General features: G+C 44.8%; 1 protein-coding gene across 1 annotated transcript in view; it reads left to right on the top strand.

The window, feature by feature from the left end:
* shq1 (SHQ1, H/ACA ribonucleoprotein assembly factor) overlaps positions 1-15,113 on the top strand; it is a 40,834-nt gene extending 25,721 nt beyond the window's left edge. The window contains exons 11-12 of the mRNA XM_083972522.1: positions 4,131-4,251; positions 14,007-15,113. Of these exons, the coding sequence (XP_083828648.1) occupies positions 4,131-4,251; positions 14,007-14,685 (800 nt within the window). The 3' untranslated portion in view covers positions 14,686-15,113. The remainder of the gene's footprint in view (positions 1-4,130; positions 4,252-14,006) is intronic.
* Positions 15,114-19,043: the final 3,930 nt, after the last annotated feature.

Raw genomic sequence — 19,043 nt, 5'->3', positions numbered from 1 at the left:
TTTTCATAAGCCGGAGGACAAAACTGTAGGCTTCATTGTTTCGTTTCATTTCGTTAAGTGAAAATCATCTCTGAATTATGGAACTAAAAATAAAATAGGCCTATCTTTAAAAAAAAGATCCTATGATATTTAGCCTAATTGCATTATTTTTATTCAAATGTGACTGAGACCTTTATCTACCTAAACAGAGGGTAACATGAATAAATATCCTGTTTTGTATTTTTCTGGAAACTGTTACATTATGTAACGTGACCCCCCCCCCCCCCCCCCCCTCCCTCCCGAATTGGGCATATTATGATAAATATAACTGTAGATGAAAACAATAATTGAAGAAAAAAATAAGCTATTGTCGGCCCGAGGTATAAATGCCCAGAAATCGAATGTTTCATTTGTGTAAGTTGTAAGCTTCAGAAACCATCACACATGGAAAAGTCACGGACTGAGAGACCTGTAGTTTTAATGTAAACAAAGTCATTTACGTAAGAAAAACACAAACGTCTGTGTGAGACCATCTGGGTGGTTCTAGTGTTAACATTAGCCTAATGAAGAATGAAGAAAACACGTTACAAATGAACTATGACCGAATTGACAGCAGAAACAGTGTGCACTTATCTCAAGGAAATTTAAATCGAATGCAACTGTAACTTGTAATCCAAGATGCTTCAGCCTCTTGGATGAGAGGTGAAACCTAGACAAATAACCAAGTCCAGTTGCATTCGATTTAAATTTCCTTGAGATAACTATGACCGGGAGTCCGGGACAAATGAGAATATTCACAGGCTTAGTGCATGTGCACACGCCGGCCGGAGTCACTCGCAACAATGTAGCTTTCCCTCGATTAAAGTAGTTCTGTCATCTCCCACTTTGTACCGGATAAGAGACAGCACCCGACAGATATGCTAAATGTTTGGATGCAACAAAGTCACTGTTAACAAAATCAGCATCTAATCTGTCCCTTCAAGAGCAGCTGCTGACAGATGTGCATTATTGCTCCGCTCGTGAGTCCAGCAGCATCGGGTCCAGGCTGCTGGCACAGACGTAGCGATCGTGGGCTATGAGTGGATTGTTACATTCACCAGAACTTGCAGAACTCAAACTACTCAAACTTGGAGCCACCCAGCCAGGCTACAGGAGAGATCAAAAATATGCAGGGGACCCCCAAAAGGCTGAGAACCACTGATCCTGTTGAACGTAGGCTACTGTAACCACTGTGAAACAATAAAAAAACAACATTGATCTGATTGACCGGCGTAGCGGTCCCTCTCTCCATCCACTCTCTAGCTCTCTCGACCACAGCTGCAAATTATGGCATATGAACAGCGCCACTCTCCATTGCAGCTACGTTGTGGTCAAACGTGGAATTACCCCCAAATCTTTTGAGCTGCATCTCAGTACGATGCTTCCACCTAGTGGCTACAATGTGACCTACAATTTCACGCAACGCGTGAATCACGCTTTCCGTGAGGGAAACGTCCAAATGAAACTAGTACCCACTGTAGGACTGTAAATTGTGGCCTGTCCTCTTTCCAGTCTCTACACTAATTATTAAATCCCAAAAGGCACATGAACATTCAGAAAAAAGGTGACTTAATACGTGTTTTAAATTTCATAAAGCCTAAAAACAGCTTTTATGCAAAGTTTAATAAAACATGTAGGTATTTATTAACATTGTATTGCACATTTTTGTCTTTGCCTCAACCAAACCACACAGTTGTTTCTGTGCTGTTTTTATTTAAAGCTGTTAAGGCATCAATTCACCCAAGTCCCTGAGGTGGACATATTTCCTTACTCACATGTAATTGATATCTAACTCTGGATGTAGTTCTAGTTTTCTGTGCAGAGACATTCATCTTGACGTCCGCTGCCTCCACCCCTCTTCCATTGAGGTGAATGGAATTTTGTTTATGCTGCTCAAAGCATCAAAAATGGAGGTTTGGAAAACACATAAACATGTGTCTGTTGGCAGAATACATTTGCATTAAACAGTATGGAGGGTTGGGCAACAGACTTTTTTCTCAAGCCCTTTTGTCTTCTGGAGTTTAAGTTAAGTTAGCATTGTTGATTATTATTGCTGTCATAGAGTTTTTTATCTCCCATTCTTAAGAAATCAAAATCAAGCATTAGCCCGGTAGTATCACAATTGTCTGTCTGGGGCAGTTTTTAAGTATCACAAAGGCTAATTCAAACACCAGACTTCGACACAGTAGCTGTGTCCATATTTCATACTGCATACTGATTCAGTGTAGCTGTATCTGATAAGTAGAAAATTAAGCACACTCAAATTACCCAGATTAGTTTTAAGGCAGTTGTGGGGGTGGGGGATTTGAGAGCTTCTGACTCAACACTAACAAGCTGCTTTCACACTCAAGGAACAACTTTAACACATCTATCCTCCTAAATTAAACGTCTCATATCATCTAAAGGTAGATTACGTCCATGTATTTTTTTAAATTGTAAAGTAGGTCTTGGTTCAATATTAATACTGTAAAGTATCAAAGCCTCAGTCAGCAGGGGGATGCACACAGCTTATATTCATAAAACTGAGCCTTAAAATGAGCCATCAGGACTTCTGTAACGTTGTGATGTCATCATAATACATTTAATAATAATAATACATTTTATTTATAGAGCGCTTTTCAGGCAGACAATAAAAACAGCAGATAAAACAAGTAAAATAGAAAAAATGGGGAAAACTCATTAAAACATAGAAAACATTTGAATACAGATTAAAACAAATACGACAATATATCAAGAAGTACTACATGTTAAAAGCAGAGCGGAATAGGTGAGTTTTGAGTTGTGACTTAAATGACGTGGGGTCAGTGGTGTCTTGGATGTGTTTGGGGAGGGAGTTCCAGAGGACAGGGGGCAGCAGTGGAGAAGGCTCTGTCTGAGGAGAATGACATCAGAAGAGCGGAGGGTACGTGAAGGGATGTAAGGGTGGAGAAGGTCTGAGAGGTGGCAGGGGGCCGGTCTGGTTGTGGAGTGCTTTATGGGTGAGGAGGAGGATTTCAAATTCTATCGGTTGTGGATCAGGGAGCCAGTGGAGGTTCTGGAGGACAGGGGTGATGTGGTGTGTGAGGAGGCGTGCAGCAGAGATTTGAATGCACTGGAGTTTATTGAGGAGTTTGGAGGTTGTACCATAAAGGATGCTGTTGCAGTAATCGAGGCAGGATGTGATGAAGGCGTGGAAGGTCTCATAAAGTAGTCAGTGCTTTCCACCTGGCCCCAAGCGTCGCCCACCCAGACCCACAATCCAACTTTTAAGGATTTAGTTTCTCTGAAATCTGACATATTTTTATTCCACCTCTCAGAAAACAATCTGAAGAGAGGCTCAGACCCTCCCTGTAGTTACAAAAACCCCAGAGAGAAGCTTAAGATGTAAAACCATATAAAGAGGGTTTTTTGTTCTTCTTCTTCTTACAGATATCAACACTTCAGATGAAATACTGGAAAATAGTAAAATATGAGGCCCCTAAGACCAGAGAGCACTTTTAGAAAATTATTTTCTTGAACAAAAGACAAAAATGAAGCCGTTTTTTAAAAGCTTCACACTGTGTAGTTAAGTGACCTGAAACAGCCTTGGAGCCTTTAGAATAACATTCATTTCCTTGCTGGATTGAATTATTGATCTCATCTAAGTGTGTAAATCAGACCTTCGTGTTTGTCAGATCACAAGAATAATGGATGGAGATTAGGACAATTGTGGGGCTGCACAATGGCTGAATGGACCGACTAGAATAGATGTCAAGTGGAAGATCATCAGAGACATACAGTCCTGTTTATGACAGATAAAGGCACACCATATTTTTTGACAAATTCAGAACAGAACCACCATTAAATTGACGGATTGAATGCCAGAAATAGAGCCATAGTCTATGGTTCTTTTGTCTCATATAAACCAGTTCTTAACCAGGAACTCTTCTCAAACCGTCCGGATCAAATTACACTGCTGCTCACTGGGATTTTCCTCTGATCCTGTACCTTGGCTTTTATGTATGGAACAATGAGTGCAAGCCTTTAGATTCAAGCTGCGTCTGCCAGCAGCTGGAGTACATTGTCATCCTTAATACCGCGCGAGAATAACACTGTTTTTCCATTTGCCTGCCACGGTGTGTTCCTGTGCCCAGGGAAAGCCTGTGTCCTCAAATGCCTGCTGGATATTCACCAAGTCTTCAGAGAGAACGACCCGGCCTACATACTGAACGATCTGTACGTCACAGACTACTGCATCTGGATCCAGAGGGTCAAGTAAGTTCAGCAACGCACACATGAATTCATGCGGGAACGCACCTCAGAGACCTTCAACACAGAGAGAGCCACCTTCAGAGCCAAGGGAAGTGCCACTCAGCCCCCACGATGCATCGGTGCTTTAGAGGAGAGGATTAGACGAGTCACTTGTCACAGCAGGGCCAATTGAACGACCAAAGCCAGCGATAGATGCAATCCCCCTTGTCTCCATTATCGTGTGTCAAAAGTACCATCATTGACTCTCAAAGGAGCCAGCTGCAGTCAGCAGATTCGCTTTGTATTAAACTTTAAGAGCGCACATGTGCGTGTGTGCATATGCTGGGGCTTCTCATATCCTCCATGGATGAAACCGTCCACCAGCATTTCAAGCCAGTCATGCCAAAGCTGCAAGAAATGATATAGGTTTGAAGACTCTCTCTTCCTCCTAGCACATATTTTACAATTACTTACACATTTCAAATGTGAGCCTGCAAGCGCATTACTCAGTAATGAGCTCTGTTTTACTCTTGGCCAGAGTTCAGCCAAGTGGTGTGCTCGTCTGGAAAAAGCCCAGTTGAAAAATGTGTGCCTGATGTTGTAGGCTCGGCGCCCAGATGCAGACACGATAAAAGGTCTGCGGGGATTTAGTGCTGTTTTTCTCCCCCCTCCGTCCTCCTCACATTCTCATTTCTACATTTTTCCAGCACAAGTCTTGAATTTTGCTCTTAAAAACGCTACGGATGCCAGGATCTCAGTGTGTGGGACAAATCAGTAGATAAGCTTAGTGTTGGTGTGATCTCCTCTCTCTCTCTCTGTCTCTCCCAGACAGTGACCAGAGAGAAGACACACGCTCTATCTTACTCCGTGAGCACATGGAGCTGTTGAATCTCTGTCAACTCACTGAAAAACTCAATCAGTCTCTTCTTGGCTCAGGGGCACTGGAGCACTCTTTCTCCTCTCTTTCCTTTGCGCTACATTGGAACTAAATGTCAACACTTGACCTAACGCGCTGACTCCTACTACGCCCCGCATCGATCATTAGATGGATTAGCCCGTACTCGTGTAGGTCTGACCTGTGATTGAATTGTTACATTTCCCCTTTTGTGTTTTTTTTGCTTCTTTTTTTTTTTCTCAGGTCAATAAAGAGAGTGAAATTCACAGAGGTTTCTTTTTCCTCCCATATAAAGCTGTCATGTTGTGGAAAAGACATTCAGATTAGCAGAAACCACTTCTGTCACCTCCAACCACTTGAGAGAACGGCATAGCTTGTTTAGCGTTTCGTTGTCTCGGTGGGGGTTTTTCGGGCTCAACAGAAATTCCATAGAGTCTCCACTTGTGGTTTGTGAAACTATGTTCCCATGTTTGGAGTGAAACATTGTAAAAAAATAAAAAAAAAAAAGAAAAAAAGAAGAAGAAGCCTGCAGTCAAAATGCAAAGCAGCACCGGAGATCCAGGCCCCGTTGTGTGAGGTTTTTGGAACGATCGGTTTCCGCAGACCGGCCTCCGCTATCACACATGCGGTTTGTTGTGGCAGCCCTTTTGTGTCATCTGACAGGTTTGATGACAGATCGCGGAGGCATTGTTTTCTTCAGTGTGAGATATTCCCCCGTGCTGGATCTGTCATCCACCGCTAAGTGAGTCGTCTCTGGGAGCCGGGGTGGGTAAAATGAGATGTAATCTATACCCCCCCCACCACCACCCCCACTACCCCCACTACCCCCATGCAATCCCTGTATCTTGTCACTCCGTGCTGCCGGCTAGACAGACGCGATCAGCGCAGTATGATGGACACAGCGATTAATGGATGTTTGCTGGCTAGAGGGGTTGATTTATTTAATCTCCTCGCTGTCCCCACATGCATTTCTACTCCTAAAGTTCCTCTGACTGCCGAGACATGGCTCTCGAATTTACAACCTCGTAAAGACTTCAGTGTGATTTAAGCCACAGGGCAGGCGCTTCCCCTTTACTCTCACACACACGGAGTCAGAGGAGGACCCTGCGCACTGGAGTCACAAGTGAAACCACAAAACACATTGCTCAGCGTCGTGGAACTTGGCTCTCTTTTTCACCGTTGTTGTTGGTGTCATCATTGCAGAATTCAACACCAACACGGTTTTAACTCGTCCCAAGCGCAACCTGGTCCAGGGCTAATTATCCCTGGATTGTTAGCAGAAAGCATTGCTCCAAATGGAGCCACAGCCTCTCCAGTCAATTAGCCTCAGTGTGTGCTTAAGAATGTCCTCAAATGCCAAAGCCCCTGCAGAGCTTCTGGACTGCAGAGAAAGACACGAGTTGCCTCACTTTCTCCCTCGCTCTTTTCCTCCCTTTATCAAAAAGCTTGGAGAGACGCCAGTGTAGATTCATGGCAGCCAGTACAGAAACAGCTTATAAGGCCCAGTGTTGTGTTGCAGTACCTCGGTTAAAATCAGAAGGGCTACAACTTCCTTTCTCTGTGCGGTTCACTCACAACCACCCACCCACCCTTATTAATTGGGTCAATTAGATTCGAGCTGGGGAAAAAAAATAAAGAAATAACATGGCAGCATTCAAGCAAAGTGCTCCAGGGTTAGTCTGAGAGGAGGGAAAGTGAGGCAAGACTCATGTTTCCATATGAAGTCATTAGTTTAAAGGGGAAAAAGTGGCTCTCTGGGTTTTCTTTTTCCTTTTGTGAAGTGAATTTGTCTACTAGATGTGTGAATTGGACAATCGCACATACTGTAGCTCCTGAGGGTGGAAAATGGTTTAGGGACAGACTGAGCTGTGCACCATAACAGCTTATTTGACAGACTCAAATAATCATTAATGGGTTATGTGTGAAGGGAGCAGTCCCCGAAAAAACACACCGGGTGTTGTTTTCACCGAAGAAAAGGAGTACAATGACAGAAAGAAGAATGTGCGCAGCTCTGTATGAAAACAACAAAAGAACCTGCCAAAGATGAAGTTGTCAACAATCTTTTTTTTTTTCCTCCTTCTTTTTATTTTTGGAGTACGAAGCAGCCCTCGGGGTCTCCACACACTCTCTTCCTCGCCTGTCTCATTCATCCTCTGCATTGTGTTGCATGACAATGCCACTGGGGAGGGCTGTCAGCAGCAGCTCCCCCCGCAGGGAAAAGCATCTGGGGCTCCAACAGCTGGGAGCGTCCGAGGGCAACGAGGTCGGAGCGTAGGGGGTCAGCGTGTCGGCATACCCGCGCTCAAAACGTCTTGAAAGTGCACTTGTGCGTGGTGGCGTGGTAAACACCCCCACCCCCAATTCCCCCCGCCGCTGAGCATGGCGGGTCAGTTCACCGCAGCGCAGCATACCTGATGTTGTGATTGTAAGGCACAAGGCACTTATTACCCCGATTTCCCACCGGCTGTTTAGCGCGATAGGTGTTTTCATTTTGCTTGTGCCTGGGGGCTTTCTCTGGGGAATTAAAATGAGGTGTTGGAGGCTGTTCCTGGGATTGCCCCTCCACCCCCACCACCGCTAGCACCGTCCACACAGCTGATGCGACATCCAGACTTGTGCTGGAAAGGACTTCCCTGGAAAACATTGCACAACTGGAGGCTTTGAAAGATAATGGTGCTGCTCTATCTGATGTTAGCCTCAGCCCTGAAGGAGATCCTCGAGGCCCCGCTGGGGAGAACAAAGGCACAAATGTCTCCCAGCTAACAGGGATAAGTAGTACAGATTTCCTCCCAGCATGAGGCCACTCCAGCTTTTTTGTCTTGAGTACACAGGCTCATCTTAAACACAGACTTACACAGTATGTTTGCATAATTTCCTCTGTGCACATTTCAAGTGCCCACTGCAGTTATTACAGTCGATTAGAGTGAAGGGATTTCCTTGTCTTTGCAGCTTCACAGGCTCGCGTATTTAGCCGAGGCCCCGTAAAACAACTGTCTACAACCTTTTTAGAGATGTAACGGGAGTAACAGCTGAAGATAAAGCAGGCGGGCTGAATAGCTAAGACAAGTTTTCAAGGCTCGAACGTCTGAAGGATTTCACAGATCAAAAGGTGAGAGAGGAGACGGTAACAGCAGATGATGAAGAGCTGAACATAGTTTGTAGTGAATCTCAACTGTGGAGTAGCTCAGACCTGAAAATTTAAACTTTTCAAGCTGCATTGTTAAAAAGAAGTAGAAGAAAAAAACAGGAACTCTCAAATCCAAGCCTGAGGGGCTTTAACTTTTTTTTAGCCAACCTACTGTATATTGATGAAAATTTCAGCTCAACTTTTAAACTTAAATGATGAAGTGGGAATACAACAGAGCCTTGTTAGTTGGGGCATACTCTGTTCTACTACAACCCGACTCAAGTTCCACCACAACCACAAAAGCCTTTAAGCAAAATTTCGTTTCCACAATGCGAGTGTTATCTTTGTAGATATGGCCTTTTTTCTACTGGTTAAGATTCCTGTTTCATTTATTTGGTCTCTGCTTTTTAGTTATTTTTTCATGCATTTTTTGTCTTTATAGCCATAGTGAGAGAGAGAGGCAGGATGTTGGCATAAGACAGAGATTGATGACATGCAAAAAAGGTTACAGGTGGGACTCAAACCAGGGCCTCTGTGGTCAGGACTAAACCTTAGACTGCACGCCACCCACACAACTACATTTTCCTAAAAACCGTCCATCCATTTAGATATGTGACTTAGCTCCGCATCAGAGACAATCTGCATCAACACTATCACACCTTGAAATGCATACATGATGCATACCCAGTGAGCATTCATGGTCACTGGGCACATGCACGCCGCTGTAGACACAGGGCAGATTATCCTCTGCAGAAAATACTGTGAGGGAGGAACAGCAGACAGTTGCAGTGTTAAAAATGCAGAATTTAACTGGACAACAGTTGCTAGACAAGACACCAAGGTCAGTTACAGTTTATCTCATTATCTTTAGACCAGGCTGAGAAAATCCAATCAGGGAGCGACCGTGGGTGCGTACGTCATCGTTTCCAAAGCTCTTTGTCTGGTCAAGGGAAGACAAAGATCTTCGGAGGTTTCAAACAAGGCGAAGGGGGTCAGTAAGGTTTTCTCAGAACTCTCTGATTTCAAGGCTCTAAAATGCTAAAGAAGTGCGGACAGTGTAGACAATGTAGCAAAAAGATGCGTCTTCATAAAATGGAAACATAGCAGTCTGGATGCAAGTGGTACACACTTTGCCAGATGACGTTCCTAATTGATATTTTAATATAAGGGAGAAGAGACGATACACTATAACTATGTAACACTACACTAGGTAGAGATGGATGTGCACACCATGCAAGTCTGTTTATATAATATGAGATAAGATAACAGCACTGTTTTATGAACAATATCTCATGAAAGACACATGTGTAGGACCACAAGCAGTTTGTGTAACAAATAACAGAAGAGCTGAGAGAAATCTTGAGTATTTTTCTCACCTCATTTCATGACATTGACAACTAAAACCTACAAAAAAACAAGTTGTAAAAAAAAATCTCTTCCTTCAAAACCAGCGGCCCTACAGTACAGTAAGTCTTTTTTTCTAGGCAGCTATAAGTACAGCCTCCAACACTGAATAAATACATCTGTGTTTTTCGTTTCTGGAATCAGAGTGGCATCCAGTGCCTCGGACCGTTCCAGTGTTCAGTCACACTGACGGATCACATCTCCCGGTGTCGGCTTTTATCCTCCCTCAGCTAGTGAATGATGCATTCTGTGAGTTACACTGAGGAAATCTGGTGCTCATATTACACAGATTTATACATCTGAAGACAAGCTTTATCTGAAATGTTTTCAAGAGCACAGACACGCCGAATGAGTTGCTCTTTCACTGAACACGAGCCTGATGGAAAAAATGTCACATTGTAATTTAGCTCGCCTCTTTCACCTACACACTCAGACAAACACATACACACACACATTCACGCACTCTTCCCATTTTCATCTAAAGACCCTGGCAGATGGAGGCGTCTTTGTCTCGCCAGAAGTTTTCCAACCTTGAAAACACCACCCCTCCTCAGTTTAATGAAGGCAAGCCACAACAGTGGTGTAGTAATGACTGGATTGTGTACAACATTATCCCTCCCCCCCCTCCTGGACAGAGCCTTTGTATTCACCGCAGGCCGAGCTTCTCCCACCACAGAGCAAGGCAGGGGAGAGAAAACAAGCGCGCCTTTCCAATGCTAACTCAATAATGACTTCCCACGGGGGAAAGGGAATACGGGGTGGTCTTTGAAGTGGCTGTGCTGCAGGAGCCTCTTCTGCCCCAGTCTCGCTACAGGAAGCTCTCGCATGGATTTTATAGAGCCTGGGACCTCGGCAGGCTCCACGCAGCCTGCACACAGTCATCATCATTAGTCCAGGTTGTGTTAATGTCTTGATATCCTGTTGGTAATGTTTGAAGAAGTCATTTGTGGTTCGCTGAAGTTGTGTCGGACTTGTGGCTTGTAGCTTTAACGACATCCACACATGGGACTTCACAAACGCGCCACAGTCAGTTATCTGAAGAATGCACCGGTTTATTGTTATTCACATGTAATCACCTCTTCAGACAGAGTGTGTGTCAACACATTATCTGATTGTGTGTAGAGATGAGGCATCACTCACATGAGATAAAGTGCCTCCAGTACTCTCCTTTTCTGTACTGCACGGTTTGAAGAGTATGTAAACAGAAAATTCCTCTTCTTCTCAAGTGTCAATCATACTCTTTTCTATGATCTAAGGATGGTAGTGTTTGGACTGAAATCCGTCAGCAACTAACAACTGTTGACATTACATTTGCTGTAGATATTCATGGTGCCCACACACTTCTGACTTTTCATTTAGCACCACAATGAAGTTGAAGTAGAACTGGGCAATGTGGCCTGAAAATAAATCTTGGTTATTTTCACACCGCACCCAGTTTACAATTTCTTACCTTAAAGGGACTATGAGGGGTTTTGGAAAGCAAAGTGTTTTCACACTACATTTCCCATGGAGGAGTTTCGAAGACGATCAGATACCGCCGTAGTTACGACCATAAACGTTGCCAACTAGCGATCCAGCAGCGTTATTCCCATGACCCGCCGGTCAGTGTCCGGAAACCCGAAACTAGGAAATGCTGGGCGAGTCGACCACTAAATAATAATATCAAAATGACTATAAAATGGACCCATTAACAAGTGTGGGTAATGTAGAATCATCCACTCTTTTATAACCAAAAGCAAACTCCTTGGGGTCTCTTTAGAAACATACTCTAAAATGTAGGTTAACATTTGAAGTTTTAGGCAAAAAAAATGTTTTTGCCATGAAAAGTCAGCCACATTCATGATCAGCTTTTCATCTACAACCAAATTCCTACAAAACTAATGGTATTCCCATCAGGTGAATTTGGTAAAGCTTGTACCTGCTTGTCGACAGCAGCGTTTAGCCCGAAGCACCGAGCATTCAGACCTCAATCAGGCCCGTGTTAAAACAATGCCTGGGGTTGAGTTGGAGGGGACGTGTTGTTTCAGGCACTGGTGAAAGACATGAAATACGATCCAGGAAGTCCAGTATGAGTATCGTATATCTGTGAATGTGAAGGCTTGACAGCTGCCAAACCACTGCACAGCAGTTTCAAACTGTATGAGGATTTTTTGCAGCTTAAACACCAGGGCCATTGGTTCCTACTGAAGATGTAAACAGACCAAAAACACTCATTTTCTTTGTCGTTGTGAGACTTATTTATTTCTCCATCAGCTGGGCACTGTGGTAATGAAGGAACAAGCAACAGCGACATAGGAATAAAATGTATGTAAAACTCCACTTGTTAATAGGAACAATGGTTTTTGGTGATTTATTGACCGTAAAGAGAAATTAGAATGTCTTACTTATCTCTTAATGCAATAAATCAATCAATGTGATCACCTCCTTTTCAATTTATATATCATATTCTTTGATGTGTCGTGTTGGTTTTATTTAATAGGATCTTACAGAGTGTATTTTGCTTGAGTAGTGTTGTGTATTCCAGCCACACGCACAACTCCATGACTGAAACCACAGGGGAAAAGTTTCTTAGAGATCTTGAAAGGTTGTGAGCTGGCAAGCTGCCCAAGCATCTTAGCAGGAAAATGGACTTCAGCTACTGTTTTCAAAATCTGCTTCACAGTGACAGAGAAAACTGCCAAAACATTTTTTTGCATGCAGGAGCCCTTCCCCCCCCTCCCCTCCCCTCCCCCACTTTATTCTCTCCTGTTTCTAAGTAAACAGAGAAGAATGTGCATCCAGATGATATATCACAACTATAAGATCTGTTTACACAGCCTCTCCTGAGGTCTTAAATGAATGCACAGCCTCCACATGCTGCTTCCATAAACACTTTACTCTCCAGAATAGGGAGCTCATTAGGGCTGCACGGTAATGAGGAGCCATCCCGGTGCTCAGCAGTGGGTTAATTGGGCCAGAGAGGGCAACTGGAGCCGAGTGTGAAAACGTGAATGGCAGCGGAAGGAGTAGCCTCTCCACACGTACACACCACCCCCTACACATAAACACACACACACACACCAGCACAGCTCCGCGCACTTTTTTTTTATCCCACCCTGAATGGACGTCGTCTGAATCGCGGTGACCCACAGAGGTCAGCCCATAATCGCCATGGCAATGGGGGCGTCACACACGCCCTAGCCGCAACCGAGGAGACGAATAGCAACCACTTAAGTTTTTTTGGCAGCATGGCGGGCATCCCCAGCATGAATAATGTGCAGACGGGGGCCTCCCAACAATCTGATGGCTTTATACAAATGGGGCCTTGTAGGAGGACATTCATCAGCAATAAAACACCTCTCTCCCTTCAAGGAGTCTGTTGTGTCTTCTGCGGTGACACAGCTATAAAACGGGAGGCTACGGGAGAGGAACATTGTGTAATGTACTGCTCTATGAGGCCATTCTCTTAATCTTAATCTGTGGAGACATTTAGCTGTGGGGCTGCAGCTCACAGCCATTCTCCGTCCAGGCTTTTTATTGACCGTGTTGCAGCACAAACTCTTTTAGCCGTCCACTGTCCAACTCTGCTCCTATTGAGCAGGATTTCTCTGTACCCGTTTGTTCTCTCACATCCCACTGCCCCCCCCCCCGATAGTTGGGTAATACATCCAAAGTTTAATAGAGAATCTTTTTATTTTTTATTTCTTTTATCTCTGAGTCAAAACATTCACCGTCCTTGTAGGCTGCTCTTGAAACGCATTCTTCTTGTCTGGTGTGAAAGGTTTCCCTGCTTGATATCAACCCTCCACACAAGCCTAGTCTGTTTGTTACCAATCACCGTTACATCTCCTCTCACACTGCAGAAAGCGGAGGTGAAAGAGTGTGTGTGTGTGTGTGTGTGTGTGTGTGGACCGAGGTAGTGGAGGAGGAGGGGTGTGCCTCTCTCTGTAATCCCTCTCAGGCTCTTATCACCTCTCGCAGGGAGAGCGGCAGCAGCAGGGGGAGGAGAAGCCCTGTGTATCAGCAGCACTCCTCTCCCTACATTATTAAACATCCATATTTCCATATTTCATTGAGCCCCCCGCGCCTCGGCAAATCGCGGTCTACTTAGCATTCAGATGAGAATGGGATTTGGTTAATGGGTATTAGATTTGTAGATGGTTATCCTCTGGCTATGTCTTTAGTACGCAGAGCCAGTCGATCAGTCAGTCCTTGTGCCTCACTCCTCTCCAGTGCCACTGATTAAGTTGTAGTTGGATGTCTTTTTTTTTTTTTTCCTTCTCTGTGTAGTCATTCACCAGTTTTGCTATGAAAAATTCAACAACTTCTCTTCTCTCCTAACTTGTCTCCATTTCTTCCTCTTCATCCTCACAGGTCCAAGAAGGTGACAGCCTTTGGCGCAATGTTACAAAAAGCCTCCCTGCAGAAGAAAGACTTGGAGCTGGAGCTGGAGGAGCTGGAGGAGGCAGCAACAATGGTGGTGGAGGAACAAGAAGGAGATGAAAAGCAGGGAGCTTCCAGTAGCGCTGTGGTATCCCGCGGTGACAGCAGCAGCGCTTCCAGTGACAGCAGCAGCAGCAGCAGCAGCAGCAGCAGCTCGTCTGATGAGAGCGAGGAATCTGAGGCTGAAGGGCAAGGCTGCACCGAATCCAAGCAGGGGGGAAGAGGAGGAGGAGGAGGAGAGACGTCTAAGGACAGCCCTCTCCAGCCCCAGCCCACCTCCACTACTGCTGCCTCTCCCATCCCCCAGGAGCCAACACGCGCAGCCTTCTCAGCGGAGAGGAAAGTGGACGCCCTCCCCTCGGCTTCAGGCGGCACCAGACAGCTGATCCAGGAGCTGGGGGAGCGGGTGGCGGAGGAGCTGAAAATCTCTCATGACTCGGGCTGTAACGCAGAGAGAGACGGCTCACAGCTGAGCACCGGCGAGGCAAAGACAGGAGCAACATCTGGGAGGAGCAGCAGTGGGACTTTTTTAGAGCTGAGCCCTCGAAGAAACCCTCTGCTCATCGTCCAGACACAGGATGACCCTGATGACAGCGACTTCATCAGCTGATCCAGAGCTGAGACAGCCGTGGAATGAACTATTGACTCCGTGTTAGAAAATGTGTTGGACTTTTGGAAATTTTTTAATGTTTTTGCTTCTTGTTGAGAGACCAAGGGAATGATTTCTGTTTTATCTCTTTTCTAAAGGACCTTATTTTCCATCTTGGATTATATTTTCGTATTTGATGGACTCACTAACTAAGCCTCATTAAAAATCTTATTTCATATTTAGATGATTTTAACAAGCATGTGTAAGCTTTAGTTTCCCTCCTCCTTCTTCTTCGCCTTGTGTTATTTGACTTTTGTACGATTGCTACAACTCCACTTGTAATTTCTGAACACACTCTGCTTGATTTTGTATGAATTATTCATTCTTCTCTTTAATTGTTCAAAGTAACTGAAAAGCCTGTGTGAACATCCGCTAATAACGTAAAACTTATCCACTATCCATCTACATTTCTGTACTCATGAGCTATTTCAAGCTGCACGTTCATGTTGAATAAACCAAATGGGAATGTCTTCTCAAGGAAGCTGACAAACGTTTGTCATTGTTCATTGCCGTATATCACTCAGCCAAGGAGGCTGGCAGTGCTACTTTGAAAGAGCTATTCTTTTCCTAATAAATAGTAGGAAATGCACTAACCCCTTCCTAAAGCCCTGGCATTGATTGAAGAGGAAAAGACTTTGTCGGCACTAAACAGGGCCGCAGAGCACGCCGGAGTGATTGATTCATCTGGCATGAATGGAGGAGCGCCGTCGACACAGCTCAATATCATCGGCCGCGTCTAGCAGGCAAGGAGAAAACGAACAAGGAAGCACATGTCAGGCAGATAGATGAGGGCTGCGAGCGGGGCTGCGGCACGGCAGACGTTTGTTTGAGAGATAAGAGCACCCTGGGGCCTGAGGCAGCCGCGAGATAGAAGAGCAGAAGGCCAGCAGAGAGCCAGCGGAGGCAAACTGACACTCCGGCCAGCTCACTCGTGTCCATGTTTGCTGGAGATGGCAGCGGCAGAAAGCAGCTCCTCTGTTGCAAGAGGGTGGGTGCACAGTTCTGTGTTCCCTGGAGAAGAAAAAAGAAATGCAGAAATGACCCAAATTAGCAGGATTTGTCAGGTTTTTTGATCCAAATGGGTCATAACTGGCAGAGGGAGCCACTGATGAAGCACGGCCCCTGCATTGCTTCAGGCTCTTTTCAAAAAGGGAATTTTCAATCCAGCGTGAGTGAAAGCAGCTCGGGGAGGCACCGGGGATGATGGCTCCTTAGGTAGACACTGTCTGTAGCTCTGTGTTACTGAGATGGATGGTGTTGTTAAGCACCTCCCAAGAAGAGGCAACCTCCTTGCACCAGCCCCCTCAGGAGAGAGCGTCATCGTCGCTGTGACTGAGATGAGTTACGCTGCGATCGTCAGCCCATTTAAACCCCCACACACCCACCCACCCACCCCCCCTCCTTCATTCCTGGGGACACGAGTCCGGGGACTGAGCTTCCCCCGCAGGCAGTGGTTCCCTCTCCCCACTGGGGTTTCACATTGATTAAGTGACACTGGGCTACACTGCCGTTTTTCATCTTAAAGTGGCCTCCATATTCCTCCATTAGCGCAGCCGTCTCGGAGCCTGACCAGGGGGATGCGCGGTCGGGGCCCGGCACTTCAGTTGGTTCTCCTGCAATTAATACCCCTCAGCAGCTGACATTCTCCAACAGACTAGGCCATGTTTTAATGAATGTAGCTGATAAATTATACAAGGCAGTAATTAATGTGATCTTTATGCTCTATTTTGACTCAGATTGATAAATCAGCTCCTTATCCATGTACTGAGTGTGCCCTTTGACCTTCAAGGATCTCAGAAACTGCACTAATGTGTCCAGGACTCATGTAGGCCACCTTGGAAATTAGCCCATTAGCAGCAGCACTTGTCCAATAATGAGGGTGAGCTCTACCAAGCCTCATGATATATTCCCTTTTGAGCAACCCATACGTGCAGCACAAAGGAGTCTGTATTTTATGAGAAGCTGACGTAGATCATCTCTGGCTGATATCACAATGTCTTTCTTTTCTGAGGGTTTTACATTTTGCACAGTGGAAATAAAATCATTAATTGCATTTGGGAGCCAATAATGAATATCCAAAATATTAGTTTGAAAAAATAACCATAAATAAATCAGCTTTTAAAAAGCCTCAACAAATTTAATCTTTTATTGTTATTGGCAAACCATTCTTTTTTTTTAACTGTAAGTGTCTCCTTTTCCTTTGGTCTTCACAGCAATCCAAGCAACCATCTCCTGAATTTGATGCTTCATATTCAACAGATAGGTTTGGAGAGTATATTGATCTTCCCATCTAATTCATCTAGGAGAGAGTTTTCTTTCTTAGTCTATCTTTCTAGTTTTTAGTCGCTTTCTACCTCATGGAATGACTTCATGTAGCTACACATGTAAACTGAAGTAAAAAGCAACACAGTTTCAACCAATGTTATTTATTCAGAATCAAGAAAGAAAAATGCAGTTCAGTATATGACAGAAATATAACTTAAAGGTGCCATATTTAATACTTTTCTGTCTTATTTTAGGTGTTTCCTATGTAAGTGTAGATCCATGAGAAGATATATGTGTGGCTTTAAGAACTAAAAACCACCAGTAATGTTGTTTTACTCCTCTCTCAGGCTTCTCTGCAGTTCTATTAACAACCAGTCTGAGACCCAATCAGAAGAGAGACTCTAAACCTCTCCTCTCATTGGCTGAATGTTTCCTGAGTGACTGAATAAAACATTTTAGGTTTCTGGTAAATTTACACTCTCAGAGAAATAATTAAAAAAGGCATGTGAATCTCTCTTAATATAAAAATGCCACCTGCTGTATGTGTAGAGGAAGAGGAATTTGACCACATGGACCAACACATGGACTCATTTGAAATCATTCAGGTTGGACGTGTGTGAAGATTAATTGGAGTCGTATACACTGTGACCTTGCTTGCCTCGCTTGTGTATAGAAATTTCAGAATCATCTCACTGATGGGAAAATGCGTTCCCCTCCTTTGTGTTTGTTTTAGGCAAGAGGGGGAGCAGCAAGGACGGTGTCGTCACCGCCCCCTCTCCCCGCCACACACTGCCTCTGGTTGATAGTAATAGAAAACTCAATCTCCTCTCCTGCTCCTGAGAGGCAAAGTGATTCTGGTGCTTGAAGAGATTAATAGCCCTCAAGAAGAAATGAATCAGGTGCTCTCCAGGGCCTGACTCGTCCAATGGGTGTGCAAATAAAAAATCCTTTTGTGTGCCCTCTTTCTCCAGCAGCTGTGTCGCCCGGTGTGGCTCAGCTCTCCCTTTCTTTTTGTGGCCTTGGTGCTGTGTCATGTCGCTCCAGGCTTGGCCGGCGAAGAGACGAACAGCGGCTCCGGTGCCACACGCAAGAGAAGCAGGTGGCCCGTTCCCTTCGGCTCCATTCTTCGCGCTTTGTAGTCGGCCCTCTTGAAATGACTGGTGTATGGTAATGAGGGAAACGAGTGCATGGGATGTGTCAGTGTCTGTCGGGCTGACAGTGCTGACAGGGAGGGATTATCTAAATGGGCTATTTTCATGCTCTTAATCACAAAAGAAACAGCGAAATAGCCCCTATCCGCAGTTTGTGGGAGCATGTGTGTGTTGACAGCGTCGGCATCCACTTGTCGTCGGTAGCGTTGCCTGGCTGATTCACTCTAATTGGTGTGAGCAATGTCCGTTAAATCACTCCCTAACTCTCAGTGGACATGTGCTATCAGGCAGCTTAATGCTGCAAATTGCCTCTGCCATGCTGGAGCTGTGTGTGTGTGTGTGTGTGTGTGTGTGTGTGTGTGTGTGTGTGTGTGTGTGTGTGTGTGTGTGTGTGTGTGAGAGAGAGAGAGAGAGAGAGAGAGAGAGAGAGAGAGAGAGAGAGAGAGAGAGACCGAGCAGGAACGCTTCTCATCGTTATACCACCTTGTTAAGTGCACCAAGGGGGGTTGGAGGGACATTGTTAAAGTGTTAAGGTAGAGGAGAATCACCTGGAAGAGTAGCCTTGACTACAGACCCTGACCTGCTGAGATCTGAATGAACATTATAAAATCTTCCACTTAGTGCCCCCGAGCAGCAAACCTCCGCGGCTGGAGAATGATGACAACAATGAAATAACAAAAACTGCAAGTCTTCAAATGGCTGTTTTACTTTGGCTCCAGAAGTGACTCAGTCTCTCATGCTAAAATGTTCCAATTCAACAAGGTTACTGCCTAGTAGGAAACATGCTTTATGGTCTTTATGGCTGAATTCCTTCTTCTCCACAACTGTACTGTGTTTAAAACATAAAATTCTGTATAATCAAGGGCCTCGTTGCATGGAGTGACAAGCAGGTAAGCGTATGCA

Source organism: Trachurus trachurus, assembly GCF_905171665.1.
Source record: "Trachurus trachurus genome assembly, chromosome: 5".
NCBI lineage: Eukaryota > Metazoa > Chordata > Actinopteri > Carangiformes > Carangidae > Trachurus > Trachurus trachurus.
The sequence above is the reverse complement of the archived record's forward strand: the minus strand, read 5'-3'. Positions and strand labels throughout refer to the sequence as shown.